This window comes from Python bivittatus, unplaced genomic scaffold (genome assembly GCF_059951505.1).
Source record: "Python bivittatus isolate LINGU-HERP-01145 unplaced genomic scaffold, Pbiv_v1 ctg000340_np1212, whole genome shotgun sequence".
Classification (NCBI taxonomy): domain Eukaryota; kingdom Metazoa; phylum Chordata; class Lepidosauria; order Squamata; family Pythonidae; genus Python; species Python bivittatus.
Window position 1 is genome coordinate 22,144,601 of NW_028277056.1, and position 17,403 is coordinate 22,162,003.

A 17,403-nucleotide genomic window follows, 5' to 3' on the forward strand; every position below is an offset into this window, starting at 1 on the left:
AGGTTATGCTCAAAATCCTACAAGCTAGGCTTCAGCAATACATGAACCGAGAACTACCGGATGTACAAGCTGGGTTTCGAAGAGGCAGAGAAACTAGAGATCAAATCGCCAACATTCGCTGGATCATGGAGAAAGCACGAGAGTTCCAGAAAAATATCTACTTCTACTTCACTGACTATGCAAAAGCCTTTGATTGTGTGGATCACAACAAACTGTGGCAAATTCTTAAAGAGATGGGAGTACCAGACCACCTTACCTGTCTCCTGAGAAATCCGTATGCGGGCCAAGAAGCAACAGTTAGAACCGGTCATGGAACAACCGATTGGTTCAAAATAGGGAAAGGTGTACGACAAGGCTGTATACTGTCACCCTGCTTATTTAACCTATATGCAGAGTACCTCATGAGAAATGCCAGGCTGGAAGAATCACAAGCCGGAATTAAGATTGCAGGGAGAATCATCAATAACCTCAGATATGCAGATGATACCACCCTAATGGCAGAAAGTGAAGAAGAACTAAAGAGCCTCTTGATGAGGGTGAAAGAGGAGAGTGCAAAAGCTGGCTTGAAACTCAACATTAAAAAAACTAAGATCATGGCATCTGGCCCCATCAATTCCTGGCAAATAGAAGGGGTAGAAATGGAAGCAGTAACAGACTTTATTTGGGCTCCAAGATCACTGCAGACGGAGACTGCAGCCATGAAATTAAAAGATGCTTGCTCCTTGGGAGGAAAGCTATGGCAAGCCTAGATAGCATATTAAAAAGCAGAGACGTCACCTTGCTGACAAAGATCCGCATAGTCAAAGCTATGGTTTTCCCAGTAGTAATGTATGGCTGTGAGAGCTGGACCATAAAGAAGGCTGAGCGCCGAAGAATTGATGCCTTTGAACTGTGGTGCTGGAGAAGACTCTTGAGAGTCCCCTGGACTGCTAGGAGGTCAAACCAGTCAATCTTAAAGGAAATCAACCCTGATTGCTCATTGGAAGGATCGATAATGAAGCTCAAGCTCAGATACTTTGGTCACCTAATGCAAAGAGAGATCTCTTTGGAGAAGACCCTGATGCTGGGAAAGATTGAAGGCAAAAGGAGAAGAGGACAGCAGAGGATGAGATGGTTAGATAGCATCACTGAAGCAATGAGCATGAAACTGAGCAAACTCAGGGAGGCAGTGAAGGACAGGAAGGCCTGGCGCAATATGGTTCATGGGGTCACGAAGAGTCGGACATGACTTAACGACTAAACAACAAAGAACAGAAATGTTTTCATTGGGATGCACTTAAAAAAACACTAAAAGTAGAACAATATCATTTTTTAAAAGATGAAAAAATGCTACAGACTTGGAAACGGATATGTCTAGTCACTCACAAGCCAACAGTACTAGTTAGTGGCTGACAGCCATAACTGTTGCACAAGTTCATTGCACTAGGATTGGATGACAAAGTGCTTCTAGCAAAACATAGGGATGTAAGACACATCTAATATATATTTCTTCTTATGCTAAATAGTCTAATTCTCCCATCATCTACTTCAGCTCCTTGTCTGGTACAGGAACCTTTAGGGCATGGAACCAGTTGGCATCATCCTCTTCATTAGATTTTTCCCCCTTGCTTTTCTTTGCAAAAATTGCATAGTAGAAAAGCATCCATTTGTAAAGCATATTTGTAAAGAATTATATTAAATCTACCCATGTTTGAATAAAAAGGACATTTAGAAAAATGGTGTAAAAAGACAATGTTCACTGAGATGGCTGCATTTTTTTAAAAAAAGCATACAATAACTGAATATTGAGGAACGTTCAGCAAAGTCACACACAGCAAGTAAAAACTATTATGGAATATTAAGTCAATAGTTGTGGATACTGACATGGGCCAGATTTACATTGATCCACATTACTCTTGTGAGTTTCATGGAAAAAAATCTTGTGGTTGCTAAGAGTCAACATTGACTTGATGGCACATAATCGCTCTAGTGAGTTAGAAGTTATACGTTTCAACATAAACTTCATATTGGCTATGTGTGTGCATCATATTTATCCAACAACCAAACCATGTTTTTTTGAGTTCCTGTGTCATATTGAACCATAGTTTGATTATATAAATTGGGTTAACATATGATAATGGACTAAAATGTTGTTAGCTAGATTGTGGTTCAATCTGTGGCATAGACATAATTATTCTAATCTCTGTTCTTCACTCCTTTCAAATCGTAGAAGGAATTTATACTGCACAAATATCAGAAACCTAACCCATTTTCTAGGATGTACACTAAATACTGCATGGATGCAAGGCCAGAAGATTCTACTGCCTCCAAAAACCAGATTCAGGAGATAGATGGCATGATAGCTTGCCAGAAGAGGGAGCTGTTGGTTTTTATTAATTGTGCTTGAGGACCACCAGTATAACTGCTTAGAAGGGGCTCTAGCAATTTGCTGACTCAGCTTGTTATCAGGTGAAATGAGGCAACAGTGAGGTTTCATCTAATCCCTCTAGATCTTCAGATATTGTTGTTTCAGTGGCATGGTTCACACATCATGCTCAACTAAAATGAGATTTTGTTGTGGGATTTATGAAGCCATGGCTTTATTCTATCAAACATTGCATTGCAGGAGGAGAGCCATGTTAGCCAATGAGCTCAATAGCCAGATCAATAGAGCCAGATTAATTTTCAGGGGAAACCTATTAATAGAAAGACCACAAAAACAGAATAACAGAACACCATTGGTTGTCATTTACAGCTCATAGCTCAAACCACTCAAACACATTATTAATAAGCTATAACCCATATTGGACAATGACACTGCATCTTCTCAGGTACTGGGTGGTAGGTCCATGCTTGTCTATAGACAATTACCCAGTTTGAAGCAAATTGTCATAAACAACAAAAACAAAACAAACAAGCAAAAAAAGAACACAAAGCAAAACGAAACAAAAATAGGACAATGATGCTAACATGGGAACCAGAGTCTGCAACAAACCCAGATGTTTACTTTGCATCCCCATTTATACCAACAGCACCATCACAGGCCCCAACAACTCCACTCAGAAGATTAGAGGGCTTTCACATGTTCTTCCTCTAATGAGATATATGCCATCAACTGCCAGCAATGTGCCTCTGGATTCTATATAGGACAAACTGGAAAACTTTGATCAAAAGACTAATGGACACAAGTTAGACATCAAGACTCAAAACAAGGATGAAGTAGTATCAGAGCATTTCAGTTTTCCAGGATATTCTATAGCAGACCTCAAAGTAACCATTTTGGTTAAAAAAAAAAAACTTTAACAAGAACGATTAAGACATTGCCGAACCCACATATATCCAGACTATCTCAAAAGGTCTCAAGAAACACAATAGGTTTTTAACACATTACAGTTGTTAACTGATAAGGTACTGTACTTATAATCTGTCTGATGTAACCAGCATCTGCATATCCAAATTGTCTTCCTTTCCCTTCTCCCCCACCCTGCTTCATCCCAATTTAAATCCTACATCAGTTTATAGACTCCATGCATCTGATGAAGTAAGTTGTAGCTCACAAAGGCTTATGCCTTTTAATAAATTTTGGTAGTCTGGAAAAGTTGCTACCAGGTTTCTCCTGATTTTCAGTCAGACTAAGCAACTGATCTTAACAAAGCAGGCTAAGTGACAGGCCAAGCTAACAGACAAATCACCAGCTTATGCCGACCAGTCCTTATTTCTTTCTTGGCAGCAAATCATAATTGTTTGCCTCAGTGGTACTTCCCCAACATTAGTTGCACACTGATTTGAAGGCAAGCTCCCCATAAAAACATGAATTGACAGGTGTCTTAAAGCAGCCTTCCCTAGTCTAGTCTCCCTCCAATTTGGAGGCTTCAGCCCTCAATATCCTCATCAGAACTATGTTGGCTAGAGAATCCTGGGAATAAAAGTCCATATATCTGAAATGTGCCTCATGTTAGGGAAAACTTCTTTACAGCATGGTTAGGGAATCTGTAGGTTGCATGTTTGTAGAAACAGCATTTCTTGAAGCCCCAGAGATTTCTGCCACTTTTTACCCTTAATAGCTGATAATTTCAAAACATAAGTCAGCATTCGCAATTTGATTCCCTGCAAATCTCTTGGATTTCAGCTTTCATAATTCCTGGGAGCTGAAGCCTGCAGTAATGGGAGAGAACCAGGTTGGAAATGGCTGATACAAAGAGACCACATTCTCCTTAAACTTTAGTCTACCTTTAAGCATTTTGACAGCAACTTGGATGGATACTCCAGGTTCACTAATTCCATATGCAGTAGCATTCATGACTTTCCCAAAGGCACCAGAGCCCAGTACTTGCCCTGCAAAAAAGAAAATATTTTCCTTATTTTACAATTTGTGTTTATTTCATGATTAGCTTCATGAAGGGTACCATGGACAGCTCACCGAATTTCAGATTTTCTCTGGGAAACTCCCACTTGAGATCATACTCCAATTCACTGAAATTAATGTAGATGTATTCATTATCGGAGGGGCCAACCATTTGTATCATCTGCAGTTGTCTTTCATATCTAAATTGCTGGAGGGAATGGGAAATTATGAATGGTAAAAGTGACACACAAAGGGGGAGAGAGGAAGTAAATAAAGGGTGTCAATTTTGCTGTTACCTTTTTATAGTTTCGGCAAGTTAATATGCATAACCCAGCGATAATTGGAAAACAGACTCCAAATGCTGCATACAGCAAAACATTATCTGGCAAAACAAATGCAAAAGTTCGTGCAATTTGAAAAACAGTTGAATTATTAAAGAGGGAGGCAAACATTCACTTAGAATACTTTCTGACAAAATTGACTATAGAGTATCAAAGCTTCCCAGGGTGGAATTGCAAAACTTTGAAGTGCTACAAGACTCTGAATGGAGTTACAAATATAGCATATCCATTAATTTTTATTTACCAACCCTTCATGTCTTGAAGAACAACATAGCCCCCCCCCCCATGGAAAGCTAAAAGGAATTGTTTATAAAAAGAGCAAAGAATAGAAGTAAGCATACAATGGCCATAAATGAGACTGGTCTGTATCTCTTGCGATTTACCTGCCTCTGGAGAATGACATACTATGTTGTAGAGGCCAATGTGTTTCCTGTGAGCATACGTGAGCTGAGGTATATTCATTGCAATTTTTTTCAGCCTCAGATCCCTATTGGTAAAAGAGAAACTGTGCTCTGTCCTAGACTCACTGTAAATGCCTACCACATAAAGACCATAGAGAAGAAGCAAAAGTCAAAATCCAACCATCTGAGTGTGGTATTTCCATGATACAGATTTGGAAGCAAAAGAATTTGGAAGGTTAAATTTCTCAGACTCAATCGTTTAAAGGTTTGTCCAGGAATAATGCAAATTTGCCTCAATGTGCTACTTTTAGATTCTAAAATCCAATTCTCTCCATAACATTTCACAATGTCCTCAGTAGTCCTAACTGTGTAATTATACAATACCTTTTGGTTCAACAAAATATGTTTCACAAGTAAAGCCAGCCGAATTGTTTGCACAGCATTCAATGAAACGTCCAGTTTGTATGTTCTTTGTATTTAAGGTGCTGCTTGAGATCCAGGATCCAAATATTTTTCCTTTACGTCTTTCATTTGAAGTTCCACCTGTGATTTCAGTGCAACTGAAAGGAAGAGAAATCTGTTTACATTTTCTACTGCTCATGCAAACTACCGAAAAGTCAATGTTAAGAGTAAAAAATAAGTGGGAACTTCTGGGGGATCTGCAGAAGGAATAATAACAATTAAAAAACCCCCCAAGTTGGCAGTTCTGTGTGAAGCCTGCTCCCTTTTTGCATATATCACATGGTTGTGGCTGCTATCTTGACTTTTTTGGTATTCCCCCTCCCCCCCAAAAAATGCCCCTGAGAGCTGCAGATAATCATATACTTTAGCACTAGGTATGAAGGAATGATGTAAGCTGCCAACATTGTTTTAGTTACAGCTTCTTTATATTTAGCAGATCTTTGGAATGCATACTATGGTTAGGGTATTGGCTCACAGAAAGGGAATTCTCAGATTTCATCTGATTACCCATCACCATTTAAGCTAGATGAGAAGTAATATGTTAGCCAATCTTAGGCAATTCTGCCCCACACTAACATCTTCTTCATAGATTTTTGTTAGGATATCCTATCCATCTGAGGGAAGATGAGAAGGCCTTCTTAATTTCAGCCATCTATTTTTGATTGTCTACACCCTAAGTGACTTTGTTGACATTGCTTACATGCTTTAAAAGAAGGCTAACCTTACAAGCCATCATGTGCAGGATCAGAATCATTTTGAAAGGAATTAGTGCAGCCTTCCTCTGCTTGACACTTTGCAAAAGTGCTGGCACTGTAACTACTAGAATTGTATTTGATGGGTGCCTGGCATGGGAAGACTGCAGGATAGGAACTGGGGTGATGTAACCCTATTTGCAACAGGAAAAATAAAATGAGCAGCATTCTGGATAATGGTAAGCTGGGATTCCATTTCTGTTATTAAGATTGATTTGCAGCTGGAATTGTCAGTGTTTACTTTGTCTGAAGTTCTTAATTCAAGGTTTAGGGCAAGATAGTAACTTATCTATATAATTTATTAAGAGAAATATTTTGAGCTCTGAGAGCTGCAGTAGGAAGAGACCTGTCATGGAACTGAGAATCCATTTGTCTGATCCAATGAGACCAATCAGATGCTTTTATTCCTGCAGCACCTTGTTCACATGTTTATTAAAAAAAAACACACACAATTATGTCAATACTATAATTCCATAATGATCTGTAACCATATCACAGTGAATCAATGGACATCCAACCACTCATATCAGTGGAAAGGTTCAAAGCAAATATTTATTTACTTGGTATTTTTTCTGTAACATTCCTTCCAGATCCACAATGATGCAGGATTGCTTTCAGCAATGCAAGATAACTGATTAAGTGTTGAGCTCATTTTTACTTTAGGCTTGCCTACAAAGATAACAGCAACAATGACAAATAGTTTAGTAATGCAATTTTGCAAACGTTGCCAGAACAGCTTTCTTACATCTTAAGCCTCTTCTGTTTTAACTAGTTCTGATTACAAACACATTTATCTGAAGCAGGTTCTATGGATCACAAGGCAACTGACTTTAAGGCAAGTATATTTAGAGATAAACCTAGCACAGAATAAAAGATAGCATGCAACAGTATTCATTTTCATATTTGACCCAGATTCTTCTGTTTTTAGCTTTGTGTTCCCTTGGCTTGCCTTCCTTTACCAGCTGTTTTTTACTTTGTCCAACTCACTATACCTGATATTGGATTTGGACCATGGTGATCATGTAAAACTTGGTTCCAAACAGGATGAATGCAGATACACAGCAAAACTTCAAGGTCATAAATCTACAGCATCAATAAGCAAATCAATAAAGAGCTAGTCAATCTAGCAATTGATGCATTTAGGTAGATTCTATCCCTGTTTGTTATCTATCCCAGGTTTTCCCAACTTGATGTCCTCCAGATGTAGTAGTCCATAGCTCCCTTACTTTCAGCTAAATAACCAGTGACTAATGGCTGAGAATTATGGAGCTTTACCTTGAGAACATTACATTAGTAAAGACTAGTCTGTCCTTTTAAAATCCCAGACATCTGTCTTGCAGCATAGCTGCATGAGATTCCTTCACTGAAGAAGCACGATACTCTACCATCATGTTTAGACTTTACACAAAAAAGTAGTTTTATATCTTATATTCTCACTAATGCAGACCATATACAAATGAGACATCAATCCCCCACCTCTGAATCACTGAGAGGCTGCACAACATCAGTGCTCGATGAATAGATATTTTTTTTAATCAGAAACCACAAATGTATAAAGATGCCATTGCACTGCCTATCCCACCTCTCTAGTTTCTGACTCAAGATTTTTCCCCATCTGGGGATACCTCTTTAGATCTTGCTATTGTGTACCGAGCAGCAGGCTGTTAACAATTGAGCTATGAATCTTCCCTGCTAGAAGAAGGGTTCTGAAATTTCCATATCCATTGAATACTTCATTTCTACCCTTGTATAGATGTTCAGATAATCAAAGACATTTTTTAGATATGGTTAACTATTTCAAATACAAAACTACATATTCTAAAGACTTTATTGAGAAAGGTGGACTGTCATTCACAGATAAGACAAACAGGACTGGAAGAAATACATAGAAGTAAGTGAAGTCAAGTAGACTGGTATATATCTTTGGCTGGCAGAAAGAAACTTTAAAAAAAAAAAAATTTAGGCAGGCATTTCACCAATGTGTGAATATGCTATACAGTGGTACCTCGGGTCACAAACGCTTCTGTTCACGAACAATTCGGTTCACCAACAGCACCGTTTGCAAAATTTTGCTTCGGTTCACGAACTCCACATCGGGTGACGAACAGGATCCGCGGCCATTTTCCCTGCTGTGACACGTGGTCGTGGCTTCCTGTAGGGAGGGGGACTCTCCCTCCAAGCAATAACCGCCTCCCCACCCGCCTTCCTGTCCTCCACGCCAGAAGTCACCTCAAGCAAGGTTAGCGTTCTCTCTCGTCATACTGCACTGTACTGTATTTTGTTTCATATTTTTGTGGTTTTAAAAAAAAATACATATGGTTCAGAACGGATTAACCGTATTTACATTGAACCTTATGGGAAAATTTGATTTGGTTGGTGACCAAAATCGGTTGGCGACCAAATTTGTAGGGGTCAGAACGGATTAACCGTATTTACATTGAACCTTATGGGAAAATTTGATTTGGGTCGCGATCAATTCGGGTTGCGACCAGAGTCGCGGAACAAATTAAGTTTGTGACCCGAGGTACCACTGTACCTGGTTTTAACTGATTGTTTTGATCAATTTAACTGATGTTGTACTTGTATTATTTTTAATATTGTTTTCATTATGAACAGCACTGCATTCATTTCCTACTATTATACAGCTTAGTTCCAACACATTTTTAAGAGTGACAAATTGGAGAAGACCACTATATGCAATTCAGTGGAAATGACGGGTATAAATTAAACCTGTCAATAAATATAGCATAGTACTGAACATTGATCTTGATTTTTAAAACATACTTACTCTTCACATAGAGTCTTAATGTCTTCTTTACAAGCACATCACTATTTTCCGCATAGAACAAATATTCTCCTGGTTGGTGTTTATGGTCACAGAAACTTGCAGAAATGCTGTTTCATAAAGGAAGGAAGAAAGGATCATTCAAATGTAGATTCAGGTGTATTTTTTACTGAAAGGCTCTATGATAAGTCTTCTTTTAAGCTACCAGAAGTTACTGTCAAAGAATAAAAAACACAAAATAACATTGCAACCAAGCAATGTTGTTCGCTCATGAAAGGAGAAGAAGCAGCATCTTTACCACGGCATCCGAAACTCTGGAAATAACTCAGAGAAGAACTTTTCTTTTCTTTTCTTTTCTTTTCTTTTCTTTTCTTTTCTTTTCTTTTCTTTTCTTTTCTCTTTTCTTTTCTGGAAAAGAAGCTTTCTAACCTCTACAAATGGCCAACCACACAGGCTTTTAGGAAATCAACTACAGCTACAATATTACATTTGTATCTGGTCATGTATTTGGCCCTTCCCCACATAACACAGAATACAAAAAAGTGTTTTTCTATTCTGCAGAAACCTCCCAACTCTCCAATTCTGCAAGGCACAGATGGATTTTGTAGGTTTGGAGATCATTAATATGCTTTTCCCTCCTATTATGATGCCAGAAAAAAGTTTTGCAATTAAGAACACTCCTCCTCCTCCATTTCTGCAGGATGAAGCTCTCTTCATTAAAGGTTATGGACTGCAATCTACCATACTGCTGAAGTGCAGGTTGGTAGATAAGATATTTTTTAACTTCCCAGTCTGGAGCTGGGAAGGATGACTGGCCCAAAGCCACCCAATAATCTTCTGAGCCTAAGGGAGAACTAGAAGCTGGGACTCTGTTCCTATTCCAGCACCTTAAATACTCTACCACACTGGCTCTCAAGCACACATAGATATTATATTTCTGATAAATAGGCCAGTCATTTATATGATCTAAGAACAGGATGGATAGGTAAGTAGGTAGGTAGATAGATACTGTAGATAGATAGATAATAAAACCCTGTCTCTAATCCTTTTAAAATTGTAATAGCACAAAAAGCTAAAATTTGGATCCATCAAGGACAGCCTTTCATGTCCAGCTTTGATCAGGAGGGTGAGAGTCTATAGGACCACTGTCAGAGTAAGCTGAGTCCCAACATAGCAGTGGTAAAGAACCTTCAACTCGTGGATCAAATGAGGCCTTCCAGGTCTTTCATTTTGGATCTCCAAACTCTGTTTTTTTCCTTATTTGCTCCTGCTCTGTAGTTACTCCATGAACTACAAACTTGTACAAACTGGAGAGAAAACAAAATACCTTGGTGTATTTTTGTCTGTTTTGTGGTTACTCATTTGGTATCCTAAATAAAGGTACATCCGTAATTCTGCCTATATTTGGCTTTGATCCTACCTGTAGTGGCATGTAGCTGCAAAATATTTTAAGGGAAGTAATGAAGACCTCCTCAACAGAAGAAAACTCCTTAGCTCCTGTTTTGCAAAAACAGGATTACAAAAAGTTTTGAATCCCACATTTGGTCTGCACCAGCTATCTAGCTCCTCAATATATAGATAAATGGATGGAGTGAAAGAACTTGCAGTTTCTCCTTTACCTGGTCTCAGATTTACTGCTGCTGGGGAATCTCAGATAAAAGTACATGTTGTTCAAACAGAAAATTCTTACCTCCAGGTGTCAACTCCATCTCAAAAGCACAGATTGTATCTTAATTATCTTCCCTCCATTGTGCTGAACTCATGCAGAGCAGAAGCAAATGATGCTGGCCATTGGCATGGTACAAGGTAGCAAGCAAGAACAAAGCATAGCAAGTAGCTCAAAGAAGATAAAGCTGGGGCAGGCAGAAGTCTCAGGATCAATTTACTGACAGCTGGAAATGTATAAGTTGGACTCCCCCCTCCCCCCTTCTCCATATCAGGCAACAAGACAGTTACACAGACTAAGGCAGTGTTTCTCAACCTTAAGAATTCTAAGATGTGTGGACTTCAACTTCATGGCTGGTTGGGGAATTCTGGGAATTGAAGTTCACATATTTTAGAATTCTTAAGGTTGAGAAACACTGGACTTCTGAGGACGTCTTCATTACTTCCCTTAAAATACACACCAAACAACCACTGATCTAGGAGTCTTTCTTTATTAGTTATTTACAGCATCACTGGAACAGCCTCACAACCTCAATATTATAACTTGCCATTAAGTCTTGCTGCAAAGCATGATTTACACAGCCTTATCCTGCTGTTGTCCATATTAGGAAACACTCAGCAGCCACAAAACAAATAGGAGAGTCAGAACAAGATGTTATTATGCTAGCACAGTGGCAGCTCTTTCAATTCCCACAGCAAGAGCTGGCTTCTACTATAGCTAGGTCAGATTCTAATGGTATATGACATGTTCCTTGGAGGTCAAAAGACAGAACACAAATTCAATGGGATTCTCAGCAGGGAGAAGGGTTACTTGCAGATTAACAGTTTTCAAAGAGAAGGGGTATCTGTAGTCTCTCGCCCCATATAGAGCCTCTGCTCATGATTGATGGTAGAGAAATAATAAAAGCCACACACACTGGAGGAATCTCATGATGTATATCTTTTTTGTTTTCTCCCTGGGATTTTCAAGTGTATACCTAAGATGTTCTTAAAATGTAGATGATGAATGTGATGGAATAGCAATTTGGATCTGGTTGGAGTTTCATCAAAACTCATATTGGTGGGACTTCAGTGATATTGAACAGAAATCTGCAGGAAGATTCATGAACTCTACCAATATTTAAGCAGAAGGTTAAAGCTGTGGATCCATACACTTTCTAAACAATTATAATAACAGGAAATAAACACATCACAAATAACTAAGTTTGCACCAAATAAGTCAGAATTTGCTTAATGATAATATTTTCCTTGGGAATCAAAGCATATTATGTGTGATATGGGATACATAAAACCACTTTTTAAAAAAAGAATAGAACATTCTTTTAAAAGCTCTATCTCTGAAGGCAAAAGTGCTAGCACAAATTGGCTTTTTATTGCAGCGCTAGCTTAGTAGCCATAGGCAATCAGAAATGCATGCAGGTGAGTAGGAATGCACCGTTCCAGCTTTCCTCTGTACAAAGAAAACAGGTGGGCTGCCCAGAAGAAGCACACCTCTGTGACGGTCATAGAAATTTGTATCTCCATCTTCTCCTAGCCTCCAACAGAGTAGTTAAAAAATAAATCTTTATGAATTTATTTACAAAGTTGTAAGTAGAAAACAAAAATAATACTTATATACAGATTTCAGTTTCATAAGACTGATTCAGTCTGGAAAAATTAAACCAACTTCTGCCGAAAAATAAAGGAAGATTTGTAGTATCAACTTCAATAGGTTTTGCTTTATGGTTGATTGAAGAAGTGAAAGTGAATAAAGAAGGAACAGAAAACCAAAAGGTACCAAGAATATTTTGTGGAAAAGCATAGAGGAAGTAGTAGGTGGAGTGGAATCAAAGAACTAAGAAAGAAAAGAGAAAAAAATCAGTGAGGAATTTATTTATTTTCAAATATAGAGATTTTTGCATTATGCATTATTTGCCAAGCATTGCTCCTCCTTTTTCATCTGAGCAAAGAATGAGAACAGCTGTTGCACTTTTTACTAGTGTAGACTGTTCAACTTTTTATTTCTTACTATAAATTTGCTAAACTCACTTTTACTCTCCAGTTGCTTTTCTTGCCTGAGAGAGAAGACATTGCTCTCTTTTTAACCCTGGATATTGCTGCTCATTCTGAGAAATAGCAGGGATCATGCTAGTATGATTATCGATAATCGTTTCTTTTTTGTCACTCTCAAATCCTTTTTGGTTCTGTTACTATTATTTTATCTTGATTTGTTTAGGATAGGTATTTAATGCATATGGTTCTGTGACTCTTTTCCTATAGAATAGAGGGAGTAGAGACTGTCAATGGGACAGCAAATTCCATGATGGCATATTTTCCTACTGATTCAAAGATGGATAGATAGCCCTACAACTCAGCAGTGGGGAAAGGCTTTTAGCTATAACCTCTCTGTTTAAACAACATGAAATGAATTTAAATGTTTAGCTCAGGCCTACCAAATCGGTGATTATGTTAACTGGGATTTTGATAAACAACTTGCCTTCACTCGGTGCTTAGAATCTTCTAGGAGTAAGCAATTATGAAATAGCATTAAGGATAGTCATATCCACATCAGGGATACACATGGCAACCAAGTCAAAAAAGAAGGCTGAGCACACGAAAAATTGAGGTTCCATGGCCTGTCTTACGTAAAAAATGCTCTGAAATAGTTCTTTAAATAAACAAAATGCTTTCAGGGTACAGGAACCCACGAAGCTGCATAGGGCACTGTGCACTTTCAAGGTCTGTTGCACACAGACTTACCAGCTTCCTCTGTTAGCAAAATTTGAGAGTTTCTGACTCTCCCCAATTAGGATTCAGTCCGGCAGAAGATCAAACACGAAAGCACCAGCTGAGATTTTAAAGTTTTATTGAAAGTAAGCCAATTGAGTCAGCTGGGGTCTCCCCTTAAGGCAGAGGAGACCTCTCCCACGCCCAAAGAAGACAATTTTATACATGTTTCTTACAAAGAGATACAGCAATTAACAAATGATTGGTTGAAATTAGCATAAGTTTTGGATCCTCCTTATTATTGGGGAAACTTATCTTCCTGATGACCTATTGGTTACTAGTCAGAGTTCAGGGCAACCCCCCCCCCCTTTGTCTTTATGGCTTCGACCCTTATGGAAACAGGATGTGGAATGAGAGAAATGTGTGAAGATTTCTCAATGTCCATGTCTGTGTTATCCCTTTGGTTTTCAAATGTAAAGAAGTAAATATGATGGAAACTAAGAGTCCTTTTTCATAAGGTTTCATCTCCTTGTGTTTGAAAAAAGCTGGGGGAAAGAGGACAACATTTATTTTTCTACTTTAGTGTTTGCAGCATCATAGGAGCCAAGACACATCTCACTCAACTGGGGCCTTTTAGTATCCACCTTGGTATCTTAACTAAAAATGATTGGGTGATTCCCTGATTCAGTGCCTTGGGCTTAAAAAGTTCAGCAAAAATATTGTCCTGCTGGTCCTCATTACTGATGGAAGGAGGGAGGAAAGGGGAAGAAGAGACAGAGAATTAATTAATCAATTAATAGTGGAAGAGGAGAGAGAATGCAGAGAGGAATTAAAAAGAAAATAAGCTGAAGAGACATATGTGGGGCTCCTCAAAAGGCACCTTTGCTGCAGCCTTCCCAACCCTGGTTATTGTCACTGCCCTCAGTAGCACCTCAGTTTTAAAGACAGTCTGGTTCTGAGACCTGCCATCGTAATTTCTCACACATTGACCTGGAGTGGCATTAAGGGCATACTGAGAAGCTCATCCATATGTTCCCCAGAAATTAAAAGAGGCCTTTCATTCATTTCAGAGTCTGAAGTTTATACCCCAAGGGAGACGGCTGAACCCATCCAAAGTGAAGCAACTTCAAATCAGAATGATGCTTAATTTTTTACACAAATATCTGTGCAACTTCAACATGCTGAATTATGACTTGAAATGTCCAAATCTCTCTGCTGCATTCTGAAGAAATTGTTGCACAGACCCTGATTCTGACAAGGCACTGGTAGAGTGTACTATGTTAAAGTTCTTTATCATTAACTTTTTCATTGAATGGGAAAAACAATAGATTGTGGCATTATAGATACAGAATATATACAACAAATAAGTAGTATCATGTTAAACATCTTATCAGAAGTAGAGAAGTGTGCAAAAATGCATAGCAGAAAAAGAATAAAATAAAGTGAATTACCTATAGGTGTCTATGTAAGTTTGATGACATGGAAATGACGTTTGGGAAAATATCCAAATGCATCTAATTGGTGGGTAGGCTTTAAGTTTAACTTCAAGGCAAGTATCTTCCTCTGTACCAACTTCAAAATCTTCCTTTGCATTGGTTATATTGATAAATCCTTTATCTGTTAAAAGATACATCAACATTATGTAGCAGCATTCAATATTTATTTGAAGGATTTAGGTATAAGCACCTTTCACATTCCTCAGTCTAAAGCAATTAAATTACTATTGAATAGATGGCAGACTTTTGTTCTGATCAGGTTACAAATATGAGAATATACTGTAGGAAAAGCCCTCCTAGATCATGTTTTTCTAATCTGGCTACATGTTCTCACAGTGGCCTGCCAGATTTTCCTAGGAAGACTAGAGGCTGATCTTTAAGGTGGTAATATTCCCTTGTCATACTGTATATTCCTTGGCAACTGAGATTTTATTAACCATTTAACTCTCATGGTTAATAGCCATTAGTTGCCATTTCTTCCTTGGAACCATTTTTCTAACTTTCTCTAACAAAGATGGTGTTCTGAGGATGGGTTGGATTATAGTTTTCATAATCATCCAGTGAGTATAGTCTTTATCAGTTGTTGTTGTTGTTCAGTCGTTAAGTCGTGTCCGACTCTTCGTGACCCCGTGAACCATATTGTGCCAGACCATCCTGTCCTTCACTGCCTCCCTGAGTTTGCTCAGTTTCATGCTCATTGCTTCAGTGATGCTATCTAACCATCTCATCCTCTGCCGTCCTCTTCTCCTTTTGCCTTCAATATTTCCCAGCATCAGGGTCTTTTCCAAAGAGTCCTCTCTTCTCATTAGGTGACCAAAGTATCTGAGCTTGAGCTTCATTATCAATCCTTCCAATGAGCAATCAGGGTTGATTTCCTTTAAGATTGACTGGTTTGACCTCCTAGCAGTCCAGGGGACTCTTAAGAGTCTTCTCCAGCACCACAGTTCAAAGGCATCAATTCTTCAGTGGTCAGCCTTCTTTATGGTCCAGCTTTGCTACTTTTACTGGAAGTGCCATCTTTGAACCTAATATTTTCTGAATACAAAGTCTTGAAACTAACAGAGTTCATAAACCTTGCAATCAGAGCGTAACATATTCAAATAATTTTGACTTTCCTCTCTTTCAATCAATAGGTCCTTCTATCCTATCTATCCTATTATTTTTGCAAAAAGCATTTTCCTTCTGTGCAGAAAAAAATAATTAAAAAACTTGCTGGCAATTATGTGATTTTCTGAATAGGATTCATATTTCTGAATGTAATATGAGACATACAACTCCAGTATAATAAAAATTTCCATTCTCCTAAATAGTTTATGAGACTGGAAATATCCTGCACATCTCATTGTTTATTCCCCCCCCCCCTTTCAATACTACCCAATATACATTTGCACCAAGAATAATATTGATAATAATTAATTCAAACTGGAGTTTCCAGCACTACTTTGAACCTCTATTACAATTGAAATTAACCATGGTTAAGTATATCATGTGACTATATGATAAGCCTAGAAAAGAATGGAGAGTTTGTCCGAAGCAGCATATTTCAAATCCCTTAAATTTTAATTAGAATGTATGAGGGATAAATCATGAACTACAAGTAATCATAGAATCAATTTTTTAGTTGCCAATTTCTGACAGAAAAACAAGGAAATTAGGTTCATTATACCTTTGCATAGACTTAGAAGACCTTAACGGGCCAATGCCTTCCCACCAAAGTAATGCACAAAAACTTCAAGAGGAATATTGACCACAGTCACTGGCAAAAAGGTATGAGATATAGTATTTTGGGGGGGCATGTGTTTTGACTTAGCTTCACTTTCAACATTCCATAGAAAAAAACATATATTTTTATCCTATATAATATTTGTATTGCATATGTCAACATAAGTAAATGTGTCTTACCTAAAATTCTAACTACGGCAGTTTTCTTGGCAGCAATTTCTTTAGAAGAACAGGTATATTGACCGTGACTCTGCTGTTCCACAGAAGACTTAAATGTATACAGAGTCTTAACCCAAGATGAACTCAATGTCCGTCTTCCTTCGAGTACCATATTCTAAATGTTTAAATAAAGATTAGAATGTAAGAGCTGATAGCATTCATCCATGGTGGACCTACACAAAGTTTCACCATTGAGGGATATGGTAGTGATAGAGTTTATTAGAAGTATTGTTCACCTATTTTATTACTAATGTGCCCTATAAGGTAAGGTTGTATTGAGAATACATGTTAAGAGAAGGCCCAGGGCACTTTAGTAATAAGTGGCTGATAGCTTGAATAGAAACGAGTAAGGAGATCGATTAGCTAGAACGCTACTTGCCCAGGGAATTGGGTGAAAAGAAAATGAGACCCAGTGCTTACATGTTTATTTTTATTTCCTAAGGATAGGGGGGGAAATCTAAGAAATATATTGGAAAAAGTAGAACTTGTTTAAATACATGAAGACCCTTATAGCCAGAATATATCAGTTC

General features: G+C 38.1%; 1 protein-coding gene across 1 annotated transcript in view; it reads right to left on the reverse strand.

The window, feature by feature from the left end:
- The window catches only part of FLT3 (fms related receptor tyrosine kinase 3), a 68,263-nt gene that overhangs the window by 15,035 nt on the left and 35,825 nt on the right, over nt 1–17,403 (reverse strand). Inside the window, exons 9-16 of the mRNA XM_088140692.1 lie at nt 16,835–16,988; nt 14,888–15,053; nt 9,069–9,175; nt 6,841–6,949; nt 5,451–5,626; nt 4,621–4,706; nt 4,400–4,532; nt 4,210–4,314 (exon numbers count right to left, since the gene is read on the reverse strand). Of these exons, the coding sequence (XP_087996818.1) occupies nt 4,210–4,314; nt 4,400–4,532; nt 4,621–4,706; nt 5,451–5,626; nt 6,841–6,949; nt 9,069–9,175; nt 14,888–15,053; nt 16,835–16,988 (1,036 nt within the window). The remainder of the gene's footprint in view (nt 1–4,209; nt 4,315–4,399; nt 4,533–4,620; nt 4,707–5,450; nt 5,627–6,840; nt 6,950–9,068; nt 9,176–14,887; nt 15,054–16,834; nt 16,989–17,403) is intronic.